This window comes from Puma concolor, chromosome A3 (assembly GCF_028749965.1).
Source record: "Puma concolor isolate L17-30 chromosome A3, mPumCon1.1.hap2, whole genome shotgun sequence".
NCBI lineage: Eukaryota > Metazoa > Chordata > Mammalia > Carnivora > Felidae > Puma > Puma concolor.
In genome coordinates this window covers 140,819,809-140,846,195 of record NC_141669.1, presented here as the reverse complement: position 1 = coordinate 140,846,195, position 26,387 = coordinate 140,819,809, and the positions used below count along the sequence as shown (strand labels likewise).

Here is a 26,387-nt window from a genome sequence, read left to right as displayed (position 1 = left end):
ACGACGAGAATGCCAGCCCTCTGGGCCCTCTGCCTCTGGACAGGGGGCAACAGCCTCACTCAGGACCCCCTAGCCCGGACCCACGGCCCTGTGCAGAGATCCCTTTATCCCCAAAAACCTCACAAGCCTGAAAGACACCACAACACAACACTTTAATGTCCTTGCTAAAGAGACTCCCTAAGACACTGGCAGGTGGGCCCAACGGGCAGGCAAGTGTCCAGAAGTGAGCCCTGCAGGGCCGTCTCCATTCAGCAGCGTCCACGTGCCCTAGGCCAGCGAGAAGGCTGACTGTGGGGGCTGGCCTGGCAGCAGGCCGGCCCCTCTCCCAGCGGCATCCGGTTGCTGGGTGACGGCTGGTCTTCCAGAAGGCAGCCAGGAGCTGGGGTCCCTGAGCTCTGTCCGCTGTGTGTGCCCGGGGTTTCTAGAACTCCGTCATCTTCTTGTGGGTGTCTGCTTTCCTCTGCTCGAGCTGCAGGCCTGCCTCCTGGGCCTGGAGCTGCCCCAGCTCCCGCTGGGCTCCTGCCAGCCTCTCCTGCAGCTGGGCTGCCGTCACACTGTGCCTAGAGAGGAGCCTGCCATTCAGGATCGGCTGCTGGGCCACGGCCACCGAGCCCCCACAGCACCGTGGCCACTGCCCGTCCTCCTCCCGTCATCCGGACCCTCCTCAGACAGCCACCACCCTCGGGTCAGAGCAGGCTCCTGCGTGTGAGCTGTGGGCCGAAGGCATCTCCACCCTGGGGCGGCCCTCTGCCCTGACTTTGGCCCCCACGTACCGGCCGGTGTTGCGGGCAAGGGCCTTCTGGATGCCCCGGATGTCCCGCTGGGCTTGCTCGATCTTCTTCTCAGTCTGGAAGAGCCGCAGGCTCAGGGCCCGCTTGGCACTCTTGCTGGCGTGGTACGTTTCCTTACTGCCCCTCCTCCCTGGGGAGGCCACCCCCGCCTCCAGGGTCGCAGGAGCCCGGCTCTGTAGCTTCTCGTTCAGAAAGTCAAACACGCTACGAGGGGGAGGGCGTCCACCCCCTCTCCGCGGGCATTTCGGGGGCCTCTGGACGCCAGCCTTGCTGCCCTTCGTCCTCTTGTGCAGAATCTCTGCGCACTGGTCCAGCGACTTCCCCCGAGGCAGCACCACGGCATGGATGGGCTCTACCCGGCCCTCTGCATGTCGGCCCAAACCTGGGGGCACACAGGGCTAGCGCTACTGCCGCGGGACCCCTGAGCTGCGCTGTGACACCCGCCGCCCCAGTGCAGCACATACTCACCCTTGCCAAACTCGTAGCCCATCTTGGCAAGGAGTCTGGAGCCAATGCCCCGTGTGTGCACCTCCCAGCCGGCGAAAGCAGAGCTGCAGGTCCCGTGGTCGGCAGCACTGGGTTCTACCACTGCGGGAAACAGGGCGACGGCTGGGCCCCATTGCCCACGGAGCACCTGGGCTGCAGCCGGCATCAGCCCCCGAGCTCAGCTCTGGGTCGGGGCCGTGATCCCCTGCACCTCGGGCTCTCCGCTGGTCGCCCAGACCTGTCGTTGGCCCGTGAATCTGAGGCAGGCGGCATGGCAGACTCCGGCCCCATCTGCTCCAGCCCTCCCCCCACAGGTCACATGGCAGCTCCTCGGCACACAGGCTCTCCCCTGACCTACCTTCTGGAGCAGGGAGCTCCCCTCGTCCCCTTGTAAAAAGTCATCGCCTACTTCACGGCTCAGTCCTCCCCTCCGCTACCGTGGACACGGGCTTTCTGAACCCACCAACTCACAGGACAGATCCCGCTGGAACGCCTCCCCCCTACATCCTGACTGACCCCTCGGGAGGGCGGGATGGCCCCGCCGGCTGCCCAGACACGCGCACACCCGGCCCGTGTGGGGACCCTAGTGCAAGGAGCCACTCCTTCCCGCACCCCCACGCCCCACCGGTCCTTTCCCACACCCCACGTGCCCGGCAGCCACAACTTTGGTTTGCAGGGTGTGGCCCTGTGGTGGTCACGTGTGCTCCTTGAAGACAAGACCCCGCACGTGGTCACGTTTCCCCCCACCTCCTAGGGTGTGTCTCCATGCCTCCACAGCACGACTGCACCCAGCCCCCTGAACACAGCCCGCCTCACTGCGGTCGCACTCTCCAGCCCCCTGGCGAGATGCTCACAGTGCCCGCCAGCCGAAAGCCTCTCAGGCTGCTGCCGCCACTGCCTCCCCATGCCCCACCTTCCTGGCTTCGGGGACGGCCGCCGTACCTCTGGCATAGCTGGGGTCGTCCGCATCGCCGCTGTCTGAGTCCGAGGACCCTGTGGGATCTGTGCGCAGTGGGGGCAGGATGCTGTCCCCCTCCACCACGGCCTCCTTCAGCAGCAGTGAGTCAAACTTGACCGTGTAGTAGCCGCTATCCACATCTGGAGGCAGGGGACGAAGACAGGCCAGATCAGTGGCCTCAACAGGTGGTAGGAACCACCCTGGAAGTCGGAAGGAAGGTGGGGCCGAGGTCAAGGGTGGTCTTGCTCCTCTGGGCACGGAACAGAGTCCTGACGCCTAACCAAAGGAGCGGTCCCTACAGGAATTATCACACGTGAAGCACGGACAGGGCCTTCCCGGAAGGGCAGCCTCACCAGTTATCCGGGCTGGGTACCAAAGGCCATCCTGCTGCTTGGCCAGACACGCAGAGCCAGTCTGTAGAGAGCTCAGGTCCGGATCCTGGAAGGGGCGCAGCTCGTCGACAGAGACCACCTGCCCATGGGAGAACCTGCCAAGAGAACCACGGGGGGGCAGGGGCTCAGACAGGGCACAGCAGGGGCGAGTGAACCCAGGGCCATGTCCACGGCCCGGGCCGCAGCCTGAAGGGCGGGAGAGACGGGGGACAAACAGACACACGTATCCATGCACACGCACACACACAGGCACGCACACACGTACCCCTGCCCGTAAGTACAGACACGTCACGTGCGTGTACACACGCACACACGCTCTCGGTCTCGGTGCGGGTCTGGCCGCTCTGAGGACAAGATGTCTCCGCTACGCTCCAGCTCTCTGGGCTACAGTAACTACGTGGCGGGCAGACAGCGGTGTGAACCCCACCAGACAGGAGGCCCCCGGCACGAGCAGATGATCAAGGCAGGTGTGTTTGTGCGTGTGAGCTCACAGGACGGAGTCCTTCCCAAACCCTGTAGGAGAACCCACTTGCAACAGTGATGTCCTGACCTTTAGTTATCAGCGAACCAGTGAGATTAAAACCAAAACCGAGAGAGGGAAGGGAGGGGAAGGGAGGGGAAGGGAGGGGAAGGGAGGAGGAGGAGGAGAGAAGAAGAACCGTGGGGACAAAGGACTACAAGCTTCAACTCTGCCAAATAAAGGCATGAAAGACAACCACACATCCACTCTACTGTGCCGGCATTTCAAAGAGGAAACAGTTGTAACCCTACAAAAGCAATCAAGGACTGGCATTTACCCGGTGACACGTGGCAGTCCTTCCGGGCAGGAATCGGCAGTGACAGAGGGAACGGCAAGGAAGGGGTGGGCAAAGATGGCCTCAGACACCTCCCTGCGGGATTCCAGGCAGCTCCTTCTCGTCCTGGACCGTCCTCAGGCCCTCAGGACACTGCCAATGACCGAGTGCAGTTGCAAGGCTGGGCCCCAAACGTACTGCAGAAGTGACTCCGCTTGAAAACCCTTCCTCAACTGAGAAGGACGCAGTGTGTTAACAAACCCCACTGAATCCAACTAAATACCCACTTCAACACACATGCGCACACACACACCCGCGGACACCACCAATTACACTTTTCCGCAGGACTCTCCGGTGATAACAGAAGCCTGAAAATTCGGTACAGTCCTTAACCTGGGAAAGTGGTTCTAGGAAATGATTCTAGAAAAATAATAATGAAAGTATGCAACGATGTGCCCCAAAAGATGTTAACCAAATACAAAAGACTTGGAAATAACCTACATTTTTTTTTTTTTTTTTAAGTTTTTATCTTAGAGATAGAGAGCATGCCAGCGGGGGAGAGGGGCAGAGGGAGAGAATCCTAAGCAGGTCCAACACGGAGCCCACGACCGTGAGATCACGAGCCGGGGCAAAATCAAGAGTCAGCTGTTCGACTGACTGAGCCACCCAGGTGCCCTGGAAATGACCTAAATTTCTAACCCCAGGGAATAGTGACTGGCATATCCACAAATGTGAATTTAAACTAAGAGAAGAATGGTCAGGCCGATGGATGGAATGGAAAAGAGCACCGTGCTGTGTGCCGGGCAAAGAGCCACACACAAGGCATCCAAGGAGGGAGGGCTGGCTTCATAAGGAAAAGATTAGAAATCAGCTTCCCACATAAAAAACCCAACTCGATCTCCTACATCACAACATTCACAGGAATACATTCCAGAATACATAACCCTTGAACCTGAAAACAAACATGTAGAACTATAAGGAAGGTTCTGGTTCTAGCCGTGGCCAAGTATAGAAAAACAAGGCTAAACCTCAGCGACGTTGTCAAAACTCACAGCTTCAGAGCTCTGGAAATGAAACGAAACGGATGACACACAGATAAGTGGTCATAGTTGAGGAAACGCCCAACTTTGGGGCGGAAAGGGAGCAGGGAGCGCCTGTGCCTTTGCCGTGGGGGCTGCCTCTTGCTTGCCCCTGGGGCGGAAGCGCGACAGGGGCAGAGACCCAGGGCCCGGAACACCAGTAGAGAACACCGATGGCTCGTGCTGGGAGCCCGGGTGGAGCGGGCACTGGTGTGTCACAGGGAGGTATTTACCAGGGATGTAGAGACCCTGAACACGAAAGAACCACAGAAGGGCTCCACCCGCGAGCATCCCCGATTCTCTCGGAAACGATGTGCGTGTATCGGGGGCTCCAAGAGACGCCACGGCTAAGTGGAAACAGAGAGAGACTGGGGGCTGGCTGAACTATGGATGTGCCCCCCCGCCCCAGCGCACATAAGTTGACTGACTGATGGGGAGAAGCCTCCTTGGCAAGAGTGTTGGAGAATAACTTCTGCCTAAATCACTGGCTGGCCACTAACCTATGCAGACACAGCAGTGACTCCCAAAGAGCCAGGCTAAAAAGGAAACACATATTAAGAGATCTGAGTAGCGGTATCAGAGGCTGCACCCTATGAGGGGTACAGACTCTGTAACACGGGCCCAGAAAACATACTGAAATGAAACAAAATACTGAGGAAGACGATTCAGAGTCCAGAGTTGCTACAACGTATTACCTGAAACGAACAGTTTTCAATAAAACTTGCGAGACACACAAACAAACAGCAAGGTGTGACCCACAGTTAGGAACAAAAGCAGGTAAGAGAACCCGAGTGGGCCCAAGTGCTGAATGCGGCAAAGACCTCAACACAGATAGCGTATGTTCCAAGAACTAACTAGAAACGTATGAAGGTGATTCAGGAAACTGATTCTTGAAACGTAAACGCAAAGTGTGTAAAAGGGAGGAAGGAGAATCTGCAGAGCTGGGAAGTCAACAGCCGAAATGAAACCCTCATCGGACCAGACACCCCTGGCTTCCGGTCTGCACGTCAGGAGCTGGGGAGTTGCCCCTTTGCTCCAACCAAAGGTGAAAGGCCGAACAAACCAAAATTCAAGAACTCTTCTTAGATCCGCAAGAGAGGTGAGGTCACGCAGCAAACTGCTATGCCAAACTGGAGGCCAAAAGGTGAATGTGGAGAATCACCACTCAGCAGACCAGTGACCCACCAGCAGTCACCACGGCAGGACCTGGAAGTAGAAAGACAACCTTCACTGTGGCTGGGTGTGGACAAGTCTGAGTTGAAGCCTCCAGAGTTTGTGGCTTTTACTCGGGTGAAGACTGGAGAAAACTCGTCTTGTGCCCCAGCAGAGGGAGGGGAAGGGGGCATATTCTGAAAACCTCAGAGCACTGGCTCTTCCTAACAAGGCCCGTCCTCAGGGGAGACTGGCGAACCAGAGCCTAACTGCACAGGAGGTCAGGGAAACGCCCAAATCCAGCCCAGTCTGGCCACCCTGCCCCACCTGACGGGGGTGGGGGGTGACGGTCATGATCCAGAGGCACCAGGATCTGGTTGGAGGACCGCAGACTGCTTCCCTCCCTCACATCTCACCACATTACTAAAACCCCGTTAGAGCTACGGTTCCTTAAACCCAAAGACAAAGAAAAAATCCTGAAAACAGCAAAAGAGAAGGCACTCCTCATGTACAAGGGATCTTTAGGAAGGCTAACTGCCAATTTCTCATCAGAAGCAATGGAGGCCAAAAGGCAGCGGGATGACAGATTTAAAGTCCTGAAAGAAAAAAACAACCACCTGTCAACCAAAATTCTATCTCTGGCAAAACTATCCTTCAAAAGATAAATTAAGACATTCCCATATAAACAAAAGCTGAGGGAGTCTGCTGCTAACAGACCTGCCCCACAAGGGGTGCCCGTGTGGGTCCTTCAGACCAAAGCAAAAGGACACGAGACGGTAACTCAAGCCATGCGAACGCTGACACAGGCCACTACGTGGGTAAACGTACAAGCCCGTGTTGCTGAGGAAAACAGTAACGGAGGCACTGAGAAGCAAACGTCAGAAAGAAGGCCTACAGCAAACACAGAAGGAGGTGACGGGCTGACTCAACCAGAGGGATGTGTGACTCTTGATCTCAGGGTTGGGACTTTGAGCCCCACGTTGGGTGTAGAGATTGGTTAAAAATAAAATCTCTAAAAACAAAAAGAGAAGAAAACAAAGAACAAAATGACCAAGATGTCTTTCCCCATCAGTAACCACTTTACTTATTTTTAATTTCTAAAATAATTTTTTGTAATTTTTTAAATGCTTATTTATTTATATTTTTTAAAAATTTTTAATGTTTTTATTTATTTTTGAAGGAGAGAGAGAGACAGAGCATGAGTGGGGGAGGAGCAGACAGAGAGGAAGACAAGAATTCAAAGCAGGCTCCAGGCTCAAACCCACAAACTGTGAGATCATGACCTGAGCCGAAGCTGGACGGTCAACTGACTGAGCCATCCAGGCGCCCCTTATGTATTTTTGATGGAGAGAGAGAGACAGAGCATGAGTGGGGATGGGGCACAGAGAGAGGGAGACACAGAATCTGAAGCAGGCTCCAAGCTCTGAGCTGTCAACACAGAGCCCGATGCGGGGCTCGAACCCATGAACCATGCGAGATCATAACCTGAACCGAAATCCAGAGTCAACTGTTCAACCAACAGAGCTACCCAGCCACCCATCAGTAACCACTTTAAATGTAAGTGAGGTAAACTCTAATTCAAAGGCAAAACCGGAAAAATGGGTAAAAAGAATCATCAAATTCTATGCTATCTATAAGAGACTTATTTTGGGTCCAACGATGACAATATGTTGAAACTTACTAACGTAGATTTTTCATAAAAAGTGGTGTAACATGGACTTTTGAAAAGTGGGGGACTATCTGTATAGAAAATCCTAAATAGGGGATGAGCCTGCGTGGCTCAGTTGGTTAAGCATCTGACTCTTGATTTCAGCTCAGGTCATGATGTCACAATTTGTGAGTTCAAGCCCTGAGCTGAGCTCTGTGCTGATGGTGTGGAGTCTGCTTGGGACTCTCTTTCTCCCTACTCTCTGCCCCTCCCTCCCTCCCTCCCTCTCAAAAACAAATATATAAACTTAAAAAAAAAAACAAAAAACTTTAAATTAAAGAGGAAAATCCTAAGTAATCCATAGAAAGTCCTATTAGGGCTAATAAATGAATTCAGCAATATCACAGGATACAAGATCAACATACAAAAACCAGTTGTATTTTAATACACTAGCAATGAGCAATCTAAAAACGAAATCTGGGGCGCCTGGGTAGCTTAGTCGGTTAAGCAGCCGACTCTCAATTTTGGTTCAGGTCCTGATCTCACAGTCACGAGATCAAGCCCTGCACTGGGTTCTGTGCTGAGTGTGGAGCCTGCTTAAGATTCTCTCTCTCTCTCTCTCTCTCTCTCTCTCTCTCTGTCTCTGTCTCTGTCTCTCTGCTCCTCCCCAACTCGTGAGTGCTCTTTCACACACACACAAAAATAATAAAAATGAAATTAATAGGGGCACCTGCTGGGCTCAATCAGAAGAGCATGTGACTCTGGATCTCGGGGTCATGAGTTTTAGCCCCACGTTGGGTGTAGAGGTTACTTAAATAAGTAAAACTTAAAAAAACTTTTTTTAATTAAAAAAAAAATGGAAGTGTTTCATTTATAATGTCATCAAAATGAACAAAGTACTTTGAAATAAATTTGACCAAAACCTGAAAACTATACAACACTGTTGAAATAAAAGAACACTTAAATAAATAGAAAGACGTCCCATGTTCATGGTCAGAAGACTTAAAACTGTCAGGATGGCAACAGTCCCCAAACTGATCCGCGGTTTCCATACATCCCTATGAAAATCCCAATGGTCTTTTATGCAGAAACAGACAAGCTGATTTTAAAATTCATACGGGGGTGCCTGGGTGGCTCAGTAGGTTAAGCATCTGACTTTTGATCTCAGCTCAGGGACTTGATCTCATGGTCAAGTTCAAGCCCTGTGTCGGGCTCTGTGCTGGATGCAAATGAAGCCTTAGAGGCGCTTGGGTGGTTCAGTAGGTTGAACGTCTGACTCTGGATTTTGGCACAGGTCACGATCCCGGGGTCTGGGGATGGAACGTGCACTGAGCATGGAGCCTGCATAAGATTCTCTCTCTCTCCCTCCCTCTCTCTCTCTCTCTCTCTACCTCTGCTCCTCCCCTGCTTGCACACACACACACACACACACGCATATTCTTTCACAAATAAAGTTAAAAATAAACAAATAAATACTAAAACTCACATGTAATTGCAAAGAATCTTCGATACCCAAAAGAATCCCGAAAAACAGAGCAAATGTTGGAGAACTACCACTTCCTGATTTCAAAGCTCAATCACAAGGTAGCGCTGTCCTAAACACAGACGTACAGACGGATGAAACAGGAGACAGAGCTCAGAAGTAACCCCTCACGTGCATAATCGATGGATTTTCAACAAGCGGGTCACGACCACTCAATGGGGAAAGACCAGTCTTTTCCACAAATAGCGCTGGAAAAGCGACATCCACATACAAAAAAATGAAATTGGACCCTTACCTTACACTATTACAGCATGTGATTTATAAAGGAAATAAAGTCAGATCACTATTAAGCTTTTCAACAATATCTCACATAACAAGAAAACAGAGTAACATATTTAAGACATTCAAAGCAAGTTGTGCAAGCTGAGCATTTCATATCCAACGAAACTCATCTTCAAGACTAAAAGACACAGGGGTGCCTGGGTGGCTCAGTCGCTTAAGTGTCTGACTTCGGCTCAGGTCATGATCTCACAGTTTTGTGAGTTCGAGCCCCGGGTCAGGTCTGTGCTGACAGCTCAGAGCCTGGAGCCTGCTTCAGGTTCTATGTCTCCCTCTCTCTCTGCTCCTCCCCAGCTCATGCTCTGTCTCTGTCTCCTTCAAAAATAAATAAAAACATTTTAAAAAAATTAAAAAAAAAAAAAGACTAAAAGACACAAACAAAAATTTATCAGCGTGCCAGATCTCTGGGAATGTTATTCCCGTGAGCCCATCCTGAGGAATCTAATAGAAAATAAGCCTCAGACAACCGAACTGACTAGAAAGACACCAACATGTGGGACGTTGGTGAGCATGAAACACGCAATTCTTTCTAGAACTATGGCTGAGTGTAAGAGGAAGATGATGGCACAGGACACTGTGTGGTCGGACACTGTAGGACCACACGAGGTAGTCGTCAGTCATCCTACCAAAGAGAGGCTGTTGTGACTCTCAGTGTCACGTGTGTAAGAAAGACAAGATGAAACCAAGAAGTCCGGATGGGACATCTAGGGTCCGCCATGCCCTTGAGAACCAGAGAAGGAAATAAAGATGTGGTCCAGAGAAGATCAAGTAAAAATGCCACAGTCCTGATCTGAATTGGAAAGAGGAGTATGAATTCACAAGGTATTCTGTCCTTAAAAAATAGGTGCATGGCGTGTGCACACACATGCTTATACACGCAGACGCACACGTCCACCTAGACTTCTTAGCTCTGTGTACTGAAAAGACCCAGGACAATGACTGCCCAGTAACAAAGAGTATCCCAGTGCTTGCACTGTCTTGTAAAACCATCTCCCATTAAAGGAAACCAGGGCTGGGCACTGGGGTGGCTCAGTCGGTTAAGCATCCGACTTCAGCTCAGGTCATGATCTCATGGTTCATGAGTTTCAGCCCCATGTCGGGTGAGCTCGAGCCCCACTTTGGGTGAACACAAGCCCTGCTTCGTGTAAAACATGAGCCCCGGGTGAGCCCCACTTCTCTCTCTGCCCCTCGATCACTTGCGACCTCTCTCTCTCTCTCTCAAAAAAAAAAAAAAAAAAAAAAAAAAAAGAAAGAGAGAAAAGAAAAGAAGAGAAAAGGAAAAGAAAAGAACAAAGCCAGGGCTTCTTGGAGACGTCATTGATTCCAGATGGGACAGCTTGAATCTCAGTAAGGATCAGAATCTCAAGAGATTGAAATTTGTCAAATATATTGAAATCCATGAGTCCATAAAGATACTGGAAATATTTTAAAAGCATCTTTTTAAGTTTATTTATTTTGAGAGAGACAAAGACAGTGCAAGTGGGGCAGGGGCAGAGAGAAAGGAGACAGAGAATCCCAAGCAGGCTCTGGGCTGCCAGTGTAGAACCTGATGTGGGGCTGGAACCCACAAAACTGTGAGATCATGACCTGAGCTGAAACCAAGTCAGATGCTCAACCAACTGAGCCACCCAGATGCCCCTGGAAATATTTTTTTTTTAAACCTAATTTATTACTTTCTCACCATGAAAGAAAACCAACTCGTTATCTTGGAAACTACGTAAAGAAAACAGGAACAGAATAGAGAACCCAGAAATGGACCCACAAACATATGGCCAACTAATCTTTGGCAAAGCAGGAAAGAATATCCAATGGAATAAAGACAGTCTCTTCAGCAACTGGTGCTGGGAAAACTGGACAGCGACATGAAGAATGAACCTGGACCACTTTCCTACACCAGACACAAAAATAAACTCAAAATGGATGAAAGACCCAAACGTAAGACAGGAAGCCATCAAAATCCTTGAGGAGAAAGCAGGAAAAAAACCTCTTTGACTTCGGCCGCAGCAACTTCTTACTCAACACGTCTCCGGAGGCAAGGGAAACAAAAGCAAAAATGAACTACTGGGACCTCATCAAGATAAAAAGCTTCTGCACAGGGAAGGAAACAATCAGCAAAACTAAACGGCAACCGACAGAATGGGAGAAGATATTTGCAAACGACATATCAGATAAAGGGCTGGTATCCAAAATCCACAAAGAACTCATCAAACCCAACACCCAGAAAACAAATAATCCATTGGAGAAATGGGCAAAGACATGAACAGACGCTTCTCCAAAGAAGACATTCAGGTGGCCAACAGACACACGAAAAGATGCTCAACATCATTCATCATCAGGGAAATACAAATCAAAACCGCAATGAGATACCACCTCACCCCTGTCAGAATGACTAACGTTAACAACTCAGGCAACAACAGATGTTGGTGAGGATGCAGAGAGAGAGAGGATCTCTTTTGCATCGTCGGTGGCAACGCAAGCTCGTGCAGCCACTCTGGAAAACAGGATGGAGGGTCCTCAAAAAACTAAAAATAGAACTACCTGACGACCCAGCAATTGCACTAGTAGGCATTTATCCAAGGGATACAGGGGTGCCGTTTCGAAGGGACACATGCACCCCAATATTTATAGCAGCACTACTGACAATAGCCAAAGTAGGGAAAGAGCCCAAATGTCCACAGACTGGTGAACGGATAAAGACAATGTGGTATACGTATATATATACCCAATGGAACATTACTCAGCGATGAAAAAGAATGAAATCTTGCCACTTGCAACAACATGGATGGAACTACAACATATTGTGCTAAGCAATATAAATCAGAGAAGACCAATATCATACAATTTCACTTATAGGTGGAATTTAAGAAACACAACACATAAACATAGGGAAGGGAAGGAAAAATAAGATAAAAACAGCAGGAAGCAAGCCATAAGAGACTCTTAAATACAGAGAACAAACTGAGGGTTGCTGGCTGGGAGGTGGGGGGGTGATGGGCTAAAGTGGGTGATGGGCATTAAGGAGGAAGGACACTTGTTGGAGATGCCTGGGTGGTTCAATCAGTTAAGCGTCCGACTTCGGCTCAGGTCATGATCTCACGGTTTGTGGGTTAAAGCCCCTTGCTGGGCTCTGTGCTGACAGCTCGCAGCCTGGAACCTGCTTCAGATTCTGTGTCTCCCTCTCTGCCCTTCCCCTGCTTGTGCTCGGTCTCTCTTTCTCTCAAAAATAAATAAACATTAAGAAAAATTAAAAAAAAAAAGAGGACACTTGTTGGAGTGAGCACTGGGTGTTGTACGTAAATGATGAATCGCTAAATTCTACTCCTGAAACCATTAATACACTATTATGTTACTAACTTGGTTTCAAATACACTATAGAAAGAAAGAAAGAAAGAAAGCAAGCAAAAAAGAAAGAAAGAAAGAAAGAAAGAAAGAAAGAAAAAAAGAAAAAGAAAGAAAAAAAGAAAGAAAAAAGAAAAAAGAAAGAAAAAAGAAAAAGAAAAGAAAAGAAAAAAACAAAGAAAAAGAAAGAAAAAAGAAAGAAAAAAAGAAAGAAAAAGAAAGAAAGAAAGAGAAAGAAAGAAAGAAAAAGAAAGAAAGAAAGAAAGAAAAAAAGAAAGAAAGAAAGAAAACAAACAGGAAAATCCAGCATTTGTCCTGCATTTCCTATGTGAACTGTTAACACTGGGTCGCCAAACCACAGATGACGGAAAGCCTCTTTAAAGGTAATAAATGCAAATGGACTGAAAGATGTCTGCTTTGCAATCCCCACCACATCAGCGGATCAGGCACTTATCACCAAGGGATCGATCACTGCGAATGTCACCAAATGAGGCAGCAAGTAGCTCCTGATGAAAGAACCGTACACGCTGTCTTGGCAAAGGGTGTGAGCCTGCGTATGGTCCCCGGCTGCAGCTGCCCGCTTGCAGAGGGACGTGCTGGACCCCACCAGGGGTGTTCAGTGACGGGGCAAAGGGCCCACTCCCTCGATAAACTGTGACGCCAGGAAAGGCAGGCAGAAAGGTGTGGACAGCCAGATTCAGACACGGCAGCTTAGTGAGCGAGACTACACTAGGGCACTTACAAAACAGCTACACTTGAGTGATGAGCCCTAAGGAACACAGAGAGGTGATTGTAATAAAAGTCTGGAAGAGTGGTGATTTTTGTAGTGGAGAGCAGGCCACGTCTGGTTTGAGGTGCACGGAGGGGCCTCGGGGGTGGCGGCAGTTCTCACCGAGTGGTGATGGCCAGGGGGCTACAGTAGTCCCCAGGCTATGAATTTACTTCCCACGTCTGATTTTATTTTGCGGCAAGATGAAAGTTTATACCCACTCTGAACTTACAACGCGTGACGTGCTATCTTAGACTCTTTGCACACGTTGACGTCTTTCATTCTCCCAACCACCGTGAAAACCAGTTCTCCTTTCGGTTTTACAGAGGAGAGCGAAACATAGAGACTAAGTTACAACAAACGTATCGAAAGCTACTCTACCTCACTAGCATCTAGAAAACACAAATCCAATCATGATACCGTTTTCCCAGCTTTCAGCGGGCAGGAATCTGCAAGTCGGATAATGTTCCCACCAGTGGTTATAGAGAAGACTAAAGAAAAGGACTAAAGGACTAGGACACCTGGGACCAGAAACTGCATGTACTCTGCACCCCGGCGACGTCAGGTCCTGGGGAAATTCTCAGCAGGAACAGAAAAGACACTGAGATGTTCACAGCCAGTTGTTTGTATAAATGAAAACTGGAAAACACCCCGAAGGAAACAGAATAAATAAAATGTAGCATTTCACAAGAAAAATAGCAGTTACCAGACAGCTCTGTAAACACCAATATAGATGCCCCTCACAAACCTGCCTAGTGAACAAACCCAATTACAAAATGAACCACACCGCGTGATACACTTGTTTTAAAAACAGCACAAATATGGGGTGCCTGGGGGGCTCAGTGTGTTAAGCCTCCGACTTCGGCTCAGGTCATAAGCTCACGGTTCGTGGGTTTGGGCCCCTCGACAGGCTCTGTGCTGTCAGTGCAGAGCCTGGAGCCTGCTTCGGGTTCTGTGTCTCCTTCTCTTCCCAAAATAAACGTTAAACACGCGTGTATTAAACATTAAAAGAAAAAAACCAGCACAAATATGCAGCCTTCGCATATATGCTCGCATCTGTGAAGAACACACACCAGAAACACAATGGAGTTGTGAGGATGACAGCCCCCTGGGGTGGGGAGGGGGCAGTAACAGAGTGGGGAGTCAAAGGGTGCTTCAACTCTACCTATTTTATATCATTTCTAAAAACGCAAAGGAAACGCGAGAAAATAGCTGATTGCTCCCAGGTGGAGGCGAGCGCTGTTGCCGGACGCGTTAGGCCTAAAACTAATGCAGCAGCAGCTTGGGGAGGTACGGCACCTAGGGGCCATCTCAGAGCTGGCCTGTCCCCCGGCGCAGGCTCCCGCGCCACCTCCCCGAGCCCGGCAACCTTGGCCATTGCAGGGCCCACCTCGCAGGGCTGCTGTACGGATGAGTTCACGCACGCGGAAGTCTGGGACCAGGGCCTGGCCCAGAGGAAGCAGCGCCCGGATGCGTCGCCAGGGGCGTGGAGGTGCCCCAGAGGGACTAACGGCAGAGAGGTCAGAGGGCTCACTGCTCTGCTCCTTGACCCACTTGCTCCCCAGCACGTGGGTGCGTCCACTCCACGCACGCTCATCGGGCACACCTACGATGGACACGCCCTTCTGTACATAAGCTATGCTTCAGTAAAACTTAGAGAAAAAAAGAAGCAAGGAAAAATGTGCCAGATAACGCTATGGGCCCAGCGGCAGCCTACAAGGAAAGACGCCAACCGAAGACCTAGGAACGGTGTCTCCGCACTACTGACTAAAAAAGAAAATTACCCGCGAAAGATTTCAGCAGATGTTCCTTCCAAAGACAAAGTAAAAAGGAGCAAAGGCAAAGTTACACACTTAAGAAACAGAAGACGTCGTTCCGACAGCCACGGAAACTTCAACGTAAACAAAACGTGACTGACAATCTTGTTGGGGTACGTCCTTAAGTGTTCATAGGTGAAAAAACCAGTAACTTCTAGAATCCGCTTTGAGACAAGCCAGAGAAAGCCACACGGCACGGGGAAAAGCGCTGAAGCGGACTGGCAGACGCCGGCCACCCAGGAGGCTGGGTGGCGGAGCCGGGGCCCTGGCGGGGACCTGTACGGCAGCGGGCTTCGCTCTGAACAAAACCAGCGGCGGGTGGGGGGCCGTTCTTTGCAAGGTAAGCCCTGCCACACTTCCCCATCTGCCCACGGAAATCCAGGGGGCACGTAAACGAGGACACGGCTGTGAGGATCCACCGGCCCCCAAAGCCCTCTCTCTGTCGGCACCCTGCGGGCAGAGGACCCACTGTGACCCTGAGCCTGCCCCTCCTCCCCCACTCCGTGGGCCCCCAGATGCAAAGGCTTTACCTGCAGCTCTCCTGGAAGCGGCACTTGCCCTCCAAGAAGAACGGGCAGGGCTTCAGAGACTTGTGAGTGGGGTAGAGGTAAAGGACCCGCACGCCCGCCGAGCCGTCGTCCGCCTCCTCTGCACCCACAATCATGGCGTTGTGGTACTCCAGGGTGCCCCAGGAGCTGTAGTAGGGGGCGTTCACCTTCCTCCCACTCCACTCTTCCTCCTCCTCGTCCTCGCCCTCTTCCTCCTCCTGCCCAGGCCTGCTGGGTTCCGGCCTGGCCTCCCCTTCAGGAGCCGTCTCCAGCTCTGCCCTGGGGGCTACAGACCCCTGCGCCCCCTCAGCAACGGCCTCCTGGAAAGCCAGGTACTCGGCATCGCCCCGGGCTGGGTGCTCTCCGTCCAACGTGGCCAGCAGCTTGCTCTTCCTGACGGACACCAGGCTGGCCTCGGTGAGCTCGATCAGCTCCTTCAGGTCCCCCTGCAGCTGGCGCAGGTCGGCCAGCTCCGAGGGATCCAGGCCGGCTCCCAGAGCCAGCTCCACCTGCTGCAGCTGGGCGTCATAGGTCCGCAGGGCGGTCTGCAGGCTCTCCTCGTCCATCCTGGACGGAACGAAGGCAGGGGCGCGTCCTCGGGGCCTCAGAGCTGCAACGAACACAAGCCGAGGGGTCCCGGACCTGCCGCCCTTATTGCCGGGCTACCCCTGCGGGGCCGACGCCGCGCCCTGCGCCGACAGCTGCGCTCCGCAGTCCTCACCGCAGCCTGCTATTCTCCCTCCCGTTTGGGGGACGAGAAAAAGGGCCGGCAAGGCCATCAGCTCCGAGTGGAAAAGCCGCTGGCCCCGCGGCCTCGGCTCCCCTCCCTCCGCGCCCGGCGCTCCCCGGCCCCGCCCCCCAGGTCACCCCTCTCCCCCCCCCCCAACCCCCGGCCTCCCCGGCCCCAGCCCGCCTCCGCTCGCCCTGTCACCTCGGGCCCCGGCCCTGTCGCCCCAGATCGCGCCCCCTCGCCCGGGCGGGGCCCCTCCGCCTCCGCGCGGGCTTCCCGGCCGCAGCCATAGAGACCCCGCGGGCCTCACCGGCTAGAGCGGCCAGCGCACCGCTTCCGCCCTCGCAGCCCACCGGTACTTCCTCCCGAAAGCCGCCGCCGCCGCCGGAAGTGCCTGGCGCGGAGACCGCCGGGATGAGGCGCGCGGGGGCCGCCGGGACGGCTCCGCCCTCCCCGAGCCGCCGGCCTGCCTCCCGTCGGGCGCCGCGCGAGGTCAGCGCGGGGTCAGCGCGGGTCTGCGGGGTCAGGCGCGCGGCGGTTCCGCGGCCCGGACGGGCGCGAGGTAGGCCGCGGGGCTGGTTGCCGCCCGCCCGGGCCCGAGGGCGCGGCGGGGACTCGCGGTCGGCGTGTCGGCCGGCTTGCGAGCCCGAGACCCGGTGTCGGAGCTGCGCGGCGGAGGCCGGGGGCGTGGGGCCCGGGGGGCCTCCCCCCCTGCGGTCGTTCCGCGCCACCTGCCGGCCGTGCGGCCTCTCGGGGGCCGCCGCCGCCCCGCCATCCCCGCGCGGCCGCCACTTCTGGAGGGCGGGCCCGCACCTGCTGGCTGCCCGGCAGCGCGCCGCCTCCGAGGTGGCCCAGACCGGGGGCGGGGCGTCCTGGGGCTCGGGGGAGCCTGACGTCACCGCCGGGACGCAGACCGGGACCGGACCTGTCTTCTGAGGGCCGAGGGCCGGGGAGGGGGAGGGGGAGGGGGGCCGCCCCGGGAGGGGGCGCCGGACTTGGCGAGTGCGGCGGCCGTACACGGAAGGGGAGGGGTCGGGCCCGGCCGCCGCTCGCCTCGTGTGACGCGTCTCTCCGGGTGCCCAGGGCAGGATGTACACGCTGCTGTCGGGCCTGTACAAGTACATGTTCCAGAAAGACGAGTACTGCATCCTGATCCTGGGCCTGGACAATGCCGGCAAGACGGTGTGTGCCCGTCCCTCTGTCACCACCCCCTCCGTGGTCCTTGTGGTGGTGTACCTGGAGCTGCGTGTTTACTGCCCAGAGTCCTCTCCAGCTGCTTTAGAAGCAAAAACACTGTTCTGTTCTGCTTTGTTCTCAAGGAAAAGGCCCCAAAAAGGGATGTTTGGGAAATAGACTGGAAAGGATCCCAGTCCTTATCTGCTGTCTGTCTCTCTCGTCAGACGTTCTTGGAGCAGTCAAAAACCCGGTTTAACAAGAACTACAAGGGGATGAGCCTATCCAAAATCACTACCACCGTGGGTCTGAACAGTAAGGGGGTCCCTCAGGGCTGTGGGTTTGTGGGGGCAGACCCCTGAGGATGCTGTGATGTCCGCAGGCCAGCCGGCAGATGGGCAGGGCCACGTGAGGCTTTTATCCCAGTTCGCACTGGGCAGATGGTGGGGGAGCACCAGAGTGGCTCGTTCCTCTCCTGGGGCTGGCAGGCGGCATGTCAGGGACCCAGGACACGCAGCCTCATCCGTCTTCTTCTCTCCCCAGTCGGCACTGTGGACGTGGGAAAGGCTCGCCTCATGTTCTGGGACTTGGGGGGCCAGGAAGAGCTGCAGTCTCTGTGGGACAAGGTAAGATAAACGCTGTGTAGGGTCCTTGGCCACGCACTGCCTGTTCTCAGGCCGTTTCTCCCCCGGTGACATCCCTTGGCCGCTTCCTTTCCTCGTAAGGCCTCAGACTCCCCTTTTTTCTTTGTTGTTGGTAGCTTTGTCACCCGCTTTGTTCCCCGGGCTTCCCCCCCCCCCCCGCCGTCCTATCCCAGCTCCCGAGTCCTTCCCCCAAGAGCAAGGATGTACTTGATTCCCTTTGACTTGGAGATGTTGCTGCTACCACAGGACAAGACGAAAGCTGGCCAGGAAACAGGTGTGGGGGAGGTACGATGACAGCTGGACACTCCGCTTCACCGCTGGGGCTGAGTCCCTCTGCTCGGGCCCTTTCCCTCAGTTGTAGCTTGGGACCTGGCCTCTGTGGTGGCCTCTTCCCCATTAGGGGAGGATGTTTTCAGAGGCCTTTAACAGCTGCCTTTTTTCTTGATGAGGTTTTGGGGTGTTTCCAGGGCCCCGGTGCCGTGCTGCTTTTCCCACACACCCCAGCCCCGAGGTCTGTCTTCAGCTCGCCCTGTGCCAGGCACTGGGGTCCAGCAGCGAGCAGGACAGACCTAGCCTCTCCCTCAGGCGGCCCCCTCCTGGTGGCTTGGCACAGTGGATCTGGTGCAGCCGATGCGAGGGGCACAGATGTGCCTGCCCCAGTGCCAGGGGCACGGACACGCTCATCTGCACTCTCATTAGTCATCCGTGTCTTCAGAACTAGCGTCTAGATCCTGGTACCCGGTCGCCTTTTCCTGGCTTTCCTCTAAAGTGTCTCCTCTGTTCCGACTTCCCTCCAGAAGGCCGGCTTCCGTCCCGTGGCCGGAAGGTCACCAACAGGTTCTCTGGCTGTTTAAGGTCACTGAAGCAGAGCGAAGCCGGGGCCTGCTCTTCTGAACCAAGACCCCTATTCCTGACACTGTGTCGCAGGCCAGGGTCTCAGGAGCAGACGCTGAGACACATGTTGGAGCATAGGATGTGTGTTGAGGGCCAGCACCTGAGATGGGAGCTGGGCTAATGCGGGTCTGGGGAGGAGAAGGGCCAGCTCAGGTGGCCGGGCCAGCAGGGAGCCCGGCAGAATTCCTTCCTCACAGCCCCTCCCACATCAGGCCAAGCCGACTGGGACTCATACGGCCTCGTGGGTCACCACACGGGCTGCCTTGGGCAGCTATGACTTGGTAAGGTGGCTCTTGGTGGGTTAAAGTAGGTGCCGCAGGAACCCGCGGGCTCATCCGCTGGGTGCGCTGCCTGCCCCTGGGCTCCTGGACCACGGCCCACCGTGCACCGCTTAGCACTCATGCCCTGAGGTGGGCGTGGCTCTGCCAGGCGCGAAGAGAGAGAGAGAGAGGAGGCTCCGCGGCTGGCAGCGTCCCCCACTCCAGCTACTGCTCCTGCTGATGGTGTGGCTCGTCACAAGAGTCTGCGCCCCTGGTCGCTGACCCTACTAGGTTCTTCATGAGCTTTCCGGCCTCCCTGTGGAGCGGGTGCCCTGCCTCCCGCTGATAGTGTCCATTATCCCCGCCAGCGTGGGGCCTCTGCTGGCTCCTGAACGCGAGTTGTCCAACATGCCCAGGAGACAACCGGGGTTTGTGACTTAGCAGGTCTCTGGCTGGGGCCTAGGGAACGGGGAGCCTTGGTGGTGACCACATCCCCAACCCTGTAGGGCCCAGAGCTGTGAGGATGGGCAGCAGGGTCCCCTGTCGGTCACCAGGATGGATGGGAAGTAGAGCTCCTGCCACCCCCGCCCCTTCCTAGACACTTGTCCCGGGGCCTGGTCCCCTGCACAGTCTGACACTTTGGCACTGTATTGGGGTGGCCATCGTTTCGTCCCTGGGTCTGTCCACGTACCAGCCTCGGGCTGCACGCAAACAAGACTGGCGGACTACCCGTGCCTGCCACAGGGGCCCTTCTAGCTTCCCTCCCTCCAGGCCACACCCGAAAGCTCTCCGTCGTGCGTTCATGGGTGACGCTGCCATCGGGGTGCCGTGGGGCGGAGGCAGCCCACTGTGCCCCCAGTCCTACCCCTGCTCAGCCCCCAGTGCCCGGCTCCATTGCTCCCGGTGCCGCCGGCCATCACCTTACACCCGTCTGCCAGGCCAGGTCGTACGCCCCGAGGGCTGTGAGGGGATTCCCCGGGCTTGCCGTGAACCCCGTGCGGTACCCCTTCCTGCTACGGAGACCTCTGTCGCAGGGCCCGCCAACTCCCAGCTCTCAGCAGCAAGATAGGGCCTGCAGCCCTCACACCACCTAGCACGTATGCTACAGAGGTCCCTGCTTCTGTGTGATTTGCGGGCTGCGGGATCCAGACGGCCACGCGTGTCGGGCTTCCTGTAGCGAGTGTGGATGCTGAAGCCTGTCTCGTGCTGGGGCGGTCGCTTTCAGCCTGCCCTCGTTACACCCCGAGAATTCCCCGGAGCTGTCAGGCCTGCGCATCTGTGGGGTCGTCAGCTCGCGGACTGCGAACTGGCACCTGGCGTCCTGTTGCGTGTAACGTGCGGGTGTCCCCGGCCTCCGGGCTCTAGTGACAGCTGGGGGCAAAGTGGCAGAGATGCTGCTGTCTGCTTGCCAGACGGGGATGCTTCCGGGTTGTATTTTTCGATTAGGTAGAATGTGGGCTTACCAAACGTGTGGCTGCGTCACCCATGCCCCGCACTCCAAGGGCCCGCCCCCACGCGCCCCATTTTGTCCATCTGTCGAGATTCCTTTTGCCGCGTGACACTTCCCCAGGCCTGGGCTCTGATGCTGCTGCTGTGTGCGTGCCTGGGCTAACTGCCTCCTGCCCCAGTCCGGCCCGCAGAGCTCAGTGCTGCTGGTCTGGTCCTCGGCGCCGCCCCTCCCTCCCTTCGGTGGCTGTTGCGTGGCTCCCGAGCAGTATGGCCATCGGCTTGCTGTCCGCACTGGCATGTGATCTGGCTAGCATCCTTCCTCCACTTCCAGGGCTGTGTGGGGACACCCTATCCTTCCCCTGCCCCCTCCCCACCAGCCACCATCAGACCGACGATCGTGGACGGCTTTCAGGAGCAGATGCTGAAGTGGGGTTTGGGGGCACGGTACCTGGGAAATGACAGTGTTGCCCGAGGTCAGCAAGCTGTTCCCAAAGGCCTCCAGGGCCGCCTCACTCTGCCCTACCTTCTGCCCCCCAAAGGCGCCTCGGAAGGGCCTTCCAGTTGGCGGCTGGCCCTGGGGTGGCCAAGTGCCTGTGGCCCAGCACCCCCTTTCTGCCCCTCCCCAGTACTACGCGGAGTGCCACGGTGTCATCTATGTCATCGACTCCACAGACGAGGAGAGGCTGTCCGAGTCCAAGCGAGCGTTCGGTGGGTACAGCCCGGCTCGGGGCTGGGGAAATGGTCAGGTCCAGTCTGCCCACCCCAGGTGCCTGGAGCTGCCCCTGGTGGGAGATGGGGCCCACACCAGATCAGGCAGGGCTGTGGCCAAGAGAGAGCGCACATGTGGTGTGGAGGGGTGGGTGGGCCTCGGCAGCCACAGGCAGATCGAGGGTGCTCACTGCCCCCTTTCTGCCCACTCCAGAGAAGATGGTCACGAGTGAGGCACTGGACGGTGTCCCCATCCTGGTGCTGGCCAACAAGCAGGACGTTGAGGTGAGCTCACTACAGCACGCCCACAGGGCAGTCCCCAGCAGAAGCACGTCCCACTGACAGCTGGGACAAGGTGCCTGTCCTGGACCTCCCAGGCCAGGTGTGCTCTAGGTGCACCTGGGCCTCTCGTGCGGGGCACCTTCTCTGCACAGGCAGGTGGGCGGGCAGTAGTATTCCTCTGCCACTGGCGTGGCTGGACATGAAACGCAGAGGCGTCCCAGGGTGAGAGTCAGCTCCGATCTTGGCCTGTCTGCTGCCCTTGGGATCGCCTCAGCTGGCCAGTGGATGCTCAATGGCAGTCTGTGTGGAGAGGGCTTTGCAGGGCAGTGTCCTGATTCTGCAGCAGAGGCGCTCTAGGGTCAGGGTGCGTCAGAGATGGCTTCCTTCTGCCTGCGGTCCCTTTCCTACAGCCCTTCCGTGCCACCCGCTCCTCCTCCCGAGACTGCTCGCTGCAGGGCCTCTCCTAGGCAGAGAAGCCCTGAGCCCAGCCCCTCCCCACCAAGACCACGTCCTGCCCCAGGAGCAGGACATCTGCAGCACCTGCGACCTTGCCCCTCACAGCCTCCCCTTCCCCCAGACTTGCCTCTCGATCCCCGACATCAAGACTGCGTTCAGTGATTGCACCTCCAAGATTGGCAGGCGTGACTGCCTGACCCAGGCCTGCTCGGCCCTCACTGGGTGAGTGGGGCTCTCCCTGCTGTGGGCTGGAGGCCGGGCTGGCCCCACCTCATGTTTACTGTCTCCACAGCAAAGGGGTGCGCGAGGGCATCGAGTGGATGGTGAAGTGCGTCGTGCGGAACGTGCACCGGCCGCCGCGGCAGAGGGACATCACGTAGGCATGGCTGGTGCCTGCTGGTGCCCACAGCTCACCCCTGAGTGCCCGAGGAGCGCTCCTGCCAGCTCTGAGCCGCCAGGCCTGGGGGTCGGGTTTGCTTTGCTCTTGGTTTTTTCAGTTGCTTTGTTTTTTCTTTAAGACAAACGTTTCCCTGTGTCCGTAAAAGTGTGGGCATGCAGAGGCTTCTGCTGAGGGGGAATCGGGGCAGCAGGGCCAGGCTGGGTGCCACCAGGGGACCCCCACAAGACCCCTGCCAAGCCTGCTGGTGTTGGCGGGCCGCCTGGCCCTTTGGAGCCGCCACCCCAGCAGCGTGGCCTGTCTGGAAACAAGATGCTCCAGAGCTGCTCTGTGCCGTTCACCCATGGAGGAAGCTGGTGGGGCAAGTGTGTCTGTCCTCAGTCTCCGTCCCCTCTGGGCCTGGAGATGGGTTGGGGGCTGGTGTCATCTTGAGGGAGGAGGGAGACCTGGTCCACTTTGCTGGAGGCCAGCGGGGCCCTGGGTTCTGATGCCTCAGAACAGGGTGGGGGAGATCTGCCTGGGAAGCCCCGTGTCCTCTTCCGCTGGCCTCCCGTCCAGTCAGGGAGGGAGTGGGTGTTCCCTCTGAGCGTGTCTGCCACTGGTGCAGGACAGCCAGTTGCCATTGTGGGGGGCACACCAGCATGGGTGTTCCAAAGGCCAGCTAGGTTCCTGTGGAGCCCAGGCCAGTTGTGGGATGGGCCTTGATTTGATTCCCAGTTGGAGGTGAGGGGTGGGGTCCCCGTCAGGTCTGGGGACAGGCTAAAAACCCATTTCTGGGTCTGTGCCTGGAAACCGTCCCTCCGGGTGAAGCTGGTCCTTGGGACCCTCACCACATGGCCCCTGTGGGAGCTGGCAAGACCCAGTGGGCCTAGCCCTGGGCAGGAGGCTGATTGGCCAGCACTGGGTGGAGTATGCCAGAAAACGGCAGTCTGAGTCGCTGCTGTCTGTTGTCCCTCCAGAACCCCAGGACTGGGTGGTGGGCTCCCAACTGTCTGGGCACAGTGACCACAGCACGAAGGGCTCCCAGGCTAGACCCAGGGCCTGTCTGGGCACCACCTTCCTGCTTCCGTGGGAGTGCCAGAGCCAGAACCCTGACCCTGCTAGACTACCCTCCCTCTGAGGTGGCAGCCTTGGAGGGCCTACTGAGAAAGGCTGAGTCAGGGCTGGGGGTGGGAATGCAGGTGAGGTGACTCATGGGGAGTCATAGGCTGTGGGGTCCCCCCCCCCCTTGGGACCTATCATGGGGATCAGGCGCCAGGCTCCAGGGCTCACGGGAAGGGCTGGGAGTCGGCCAGGTTGTTCTGGAGCACTCCAGCCCTCATCTGAGCCTTCCTGTGGGGAAAAGCCGTGTTTCCCAGAAAGCACATGGGATTCACCCGGCCTAGGGGAGGTCCTTGGCTGGTCCCCTCCGGGGAAATTCCCTGCCTGCAGGGACTGGGTGGAGCTCAAGTGGAGGGGCAGGGTGAGGGGGAAGGGTCTCTTGGCAGCCCAGGTTAGTGTTGGCCAGTCCAAGCTGGGTCCTATTCCACAGCAAGAGCCCCTAGACTGGGTAGGACCCTCACGACACTCCCCCCCCCCCCCCCTTGTGCTGTCCTACGCACAAAGCATGACTTGGGGTCATGGGACGAGCCTCAGGGATCTCCACTGTGCCCACAGCCAGAAGGGATGCACCTGCCACCCGCTGGCCCTCTCTGACAGTCCTTCCCACCGAGGGTCTATCCCACTTGGGGTGACCAGCAGCCAGAGGAAGCATGGGACGCTAGAAAGCCCGTGCAGGTGTTTGTTTCCCCACCAGATGTGCCCGCCAGCACCCGGTAGACATGGCACAAAGTTTCATACAATCCGTTTTATAACGGCTTTATAAAAAATAAACTTTGTTACTGTAATGGGACCCCGGTCGGTTGAGCTTACTTTAGTAAGTCACTTTCGGTGTGATGCCCATGTGGGAGCCCCAGCTTGGGAACAGAATAAATAGGGGGCGGGGTGCTCAGCGTGCCCAGAAGCGTGTGCGGACACTGCGTTCCAGCCCAGGCAGCCGGGCTTCGCGCAGGGCCCGCAGCAGCCGCACAGCCAGCGCCCCAGCCTGCGCCTCACGGAGCTCCAGGAGGTGCTGCCTCAGCTTCGGCTGCAGGCCGTTGCGACCCTCCCTGGGTGGCACTAGGCCTTGTGCTTCTGGGCCCCTGAGCGCCTGCCACAGCCGCAGGAGCTTCTTGAAGGACCAGTCCTGGAAAGCCACGAAGTCAATGACAGCACGCTCACACTCCTCGGCTCCTGCAGCGGTGGTGTGGGGGGGGGGGGGGGGGTCAGGACCCAGTGGTAGAGGCCTCCGTGTGCTCTGGGTGTGGAGGGGAGGGACACCCGACAAGGGAGAAATCCCTGCCCACTAACAGGTCCAGTGCAGAGGCGGAAGAAGAGGTCAGAGAGCGTGCAGGGGTGGGAAGGGAGATGCGGTTTAAACTCCCTGGGAGTCCATTTCCCAAGGGGGGTGGGTGGGTGGCTGGCGTGGCCTGCGGAGGCACTGGTGCCGCGCCACCACCGCAGGGGACTCCCCAGGTAAGTTTCTGGAGGACCCTCCCAGAGGATGGATAAACGCTGCATACCTCAGGGCTGGACTCTGGCCTGGGGACAACGGACACAGGTTGACCTCCTCTGACTCGCGCTCCCCCTCCCCTGCTCACCTGGCCCCCCTGGCTCCGGGGTGCCGAGTGGGAAGCCGGCGCAGCTAGTGCACAGGGCGTCGTGGGAGGCGGAGCCGGGCACGTTGAGGACGAGGCCCAGGGCCGTGCAGTTGCGGTGGGGCTGGCACTGTTCCGAGCTCGAGCTGCTGGCAGAGAAGGTGCCCGGGGGGCACGGCTGGCATTGCGTGTTCTGGCTGGGGGTGCCTGGGGACGAGATGGGGAGGAAGGGGTCATGGGGAGCCAGGGGTGCCGTCCTCACCGGTGGCTGAAGTCCCAGGCCGCCGCCCGCCAGCCCGGCCGCGCACCGGGGACAGTCACGCCCGCGCCGGGCGGGCAAGGCGCGTGCTCCAGGCAGAAGCCCGCGTGGGCGAAGAAGCCGGGGCGGCAGCGGCAGGCGCGGTTGTGGGTGGCGTCGCAGGGCCGCGCCTCCTCCTCGCGTTCCCCGCAGATGACGTTGCAGTAGCGGCAGCGCTCCAGGTAGTTCCAGAACTGCGTGTAGTGGCGCGGAGGGCACGCGCCGCACGTCGTGGGGGCATCCCGACGGCACGGCCGCTGCACGAAGGTGCCCGGGGGGCACTGGCCGCACACCAGCCACTCCCGGGTCTCCGCGTCCCGCCACGGGTAGGTGAGCGCGCCCGCCGTCGCCGCCGCCCCCTGTGCCGCCAGAGCCAACAGTAGGGTGGGCAGCGCCCAAGGCCGGGTCAAGGGCGGCGGTCCCCGCCTCTCCAGTGCCCACATGATAGTCACCGGAGCGGCGGCTCGGCCTCCGGGAGGCCCACGAGCGAGGACACGGGGACGACGCGTCCTACCCTACCTGTCGCCACCCCACAAGCTCGCCCGTCGGCGGCCAGCGCCGGCCTATATGGCCCGGCCTCGCCACGCCCCCGGGGGGAGGGCTCACGACCTCCACGGGGCCGCGCTGCGACCCGACTTTCGGCGACGTCACCGCCCCACGGCCCCTCCCACCCCAGGGAGCCCCCTCACCCCGCCCCCCGCCTGGCGCCAGCCTCCGCCGGGCCTTAGTCCAGGGGGCGGTCCTGCGAGGGCCTCCCCAGCACCAGGGGCAGCTCTCTACCCGGGAGCAGGGCTGGCAGCCGGGGTGCAGGCTGGGGATACCTGGC

At 56.9% G+C, this 26,387-nt stretch overlaps 3 protein-coding genes across 14 annotated transcripts; 1 reads left to right on the top strand and 2 right to left on the bottom strand.

Annotated features, from left to right (window-relative positions):
- Positions 1–133: 133 nt before the first annotated feature.
- Positions 134–16,784, bottom strand: ZGPAT (zinc finger CCCH-type and G-patch domain containing). 2 transcript variants are annotated; one of them, XM_086702731.1, is made up of 7 exons: positions 16,636–16,784; positions 15,578–16,205; positions 2,589–2,722; positions 2,220–2,375; positions 1,260–1,379; positions 774–1,173; positions 134–560 (listed from the first exon to the last, which is right to left on the bottom strand). In XM_086702731.1, exons 2-7 carry the CDS (start codon positions 16,159–16,161, stop codon positions 422–424), a joined length of 1,533 nt encoding a protein of 510 aa, XP_086558857.1. In that variant the 5' UTR covers positions 16,162–16,205; positions 16,636–16,784; the 3' UTR covers positions 134–421. The 2 variants fall into 2 exon arrangements, with proteins under 2 accessions (XP_086558857.1, XP_086558858.1); XM_086702732.1 differs by having other exon boundaries at positions 16,527–16,677.
- ARFRP1 (ARF related protein 1) lies at positions 16,740–24,479 on the top strand. Of its 11 annotated transcripts, none has more exons than XR_015249602.1 (8): positions 16,740–16,887; positions 17,409–17,507; positions 17,726–17,813; positions 18,042–18,124; positions 21,285–21,453; positions 21,668–21,738; positions 22,297–22,413; positions 22,484–22,622. XR_015249602.1 is itself a non-coding variant. In XM_086702742.1 (8 exons), the coding sequence occupies exons 2-8, from the start codon at positions 17,415–17,417 to the stop codon at positions 22,569–22,571; spliced, it is 609 nt and encodes a 202-aa protein (XP_086558868.1). In that variant the 5' UTR covers positions 16,740–16,887; positions 17,409–17,414; the 3' UTR covers positions 22,572–24,479. The 11 variants fall into 11 exon arrangements, 10 of the variants coding, with proteins under 10 accessions (XP_086558868.1, XP_086558865.1, XP_086558870.1 ...); XM_086702742.1 differs by having other exon boundaries at positions 17,726–17,800; positions 21,372–21,453; positions 22,484–24,479; XM_086702739.1 differs by having other exon boundaries at positions 17,726–17,800; positions 22,484–24,479.
- TNFRSF6B (TNF receptor superfamily member 6b) lies at positions 24,430–26,221 on the bottom strand. Its single transcript, XM_086702733.1, has 3 exons — positions 25,572–26,221; positions 25,267–25,470; positions 24,430–24,859 (listed from the first exon to the last, which is right to left on the bottom strand). Exons 1-3 carry the CDS (start codon positions 26,002–26,004, stop codon positions 24,576–24,578), a joined length of 921 nt encoding a protein of 306 aa, XP_086558859.1. The 5' UTR covers positions 26,005–26,221; the 3' UTR covers positions 24,430–24,575.
- Between the last annotated feature and the right edge of the window lie 166 nt (positions 26,222–26,387).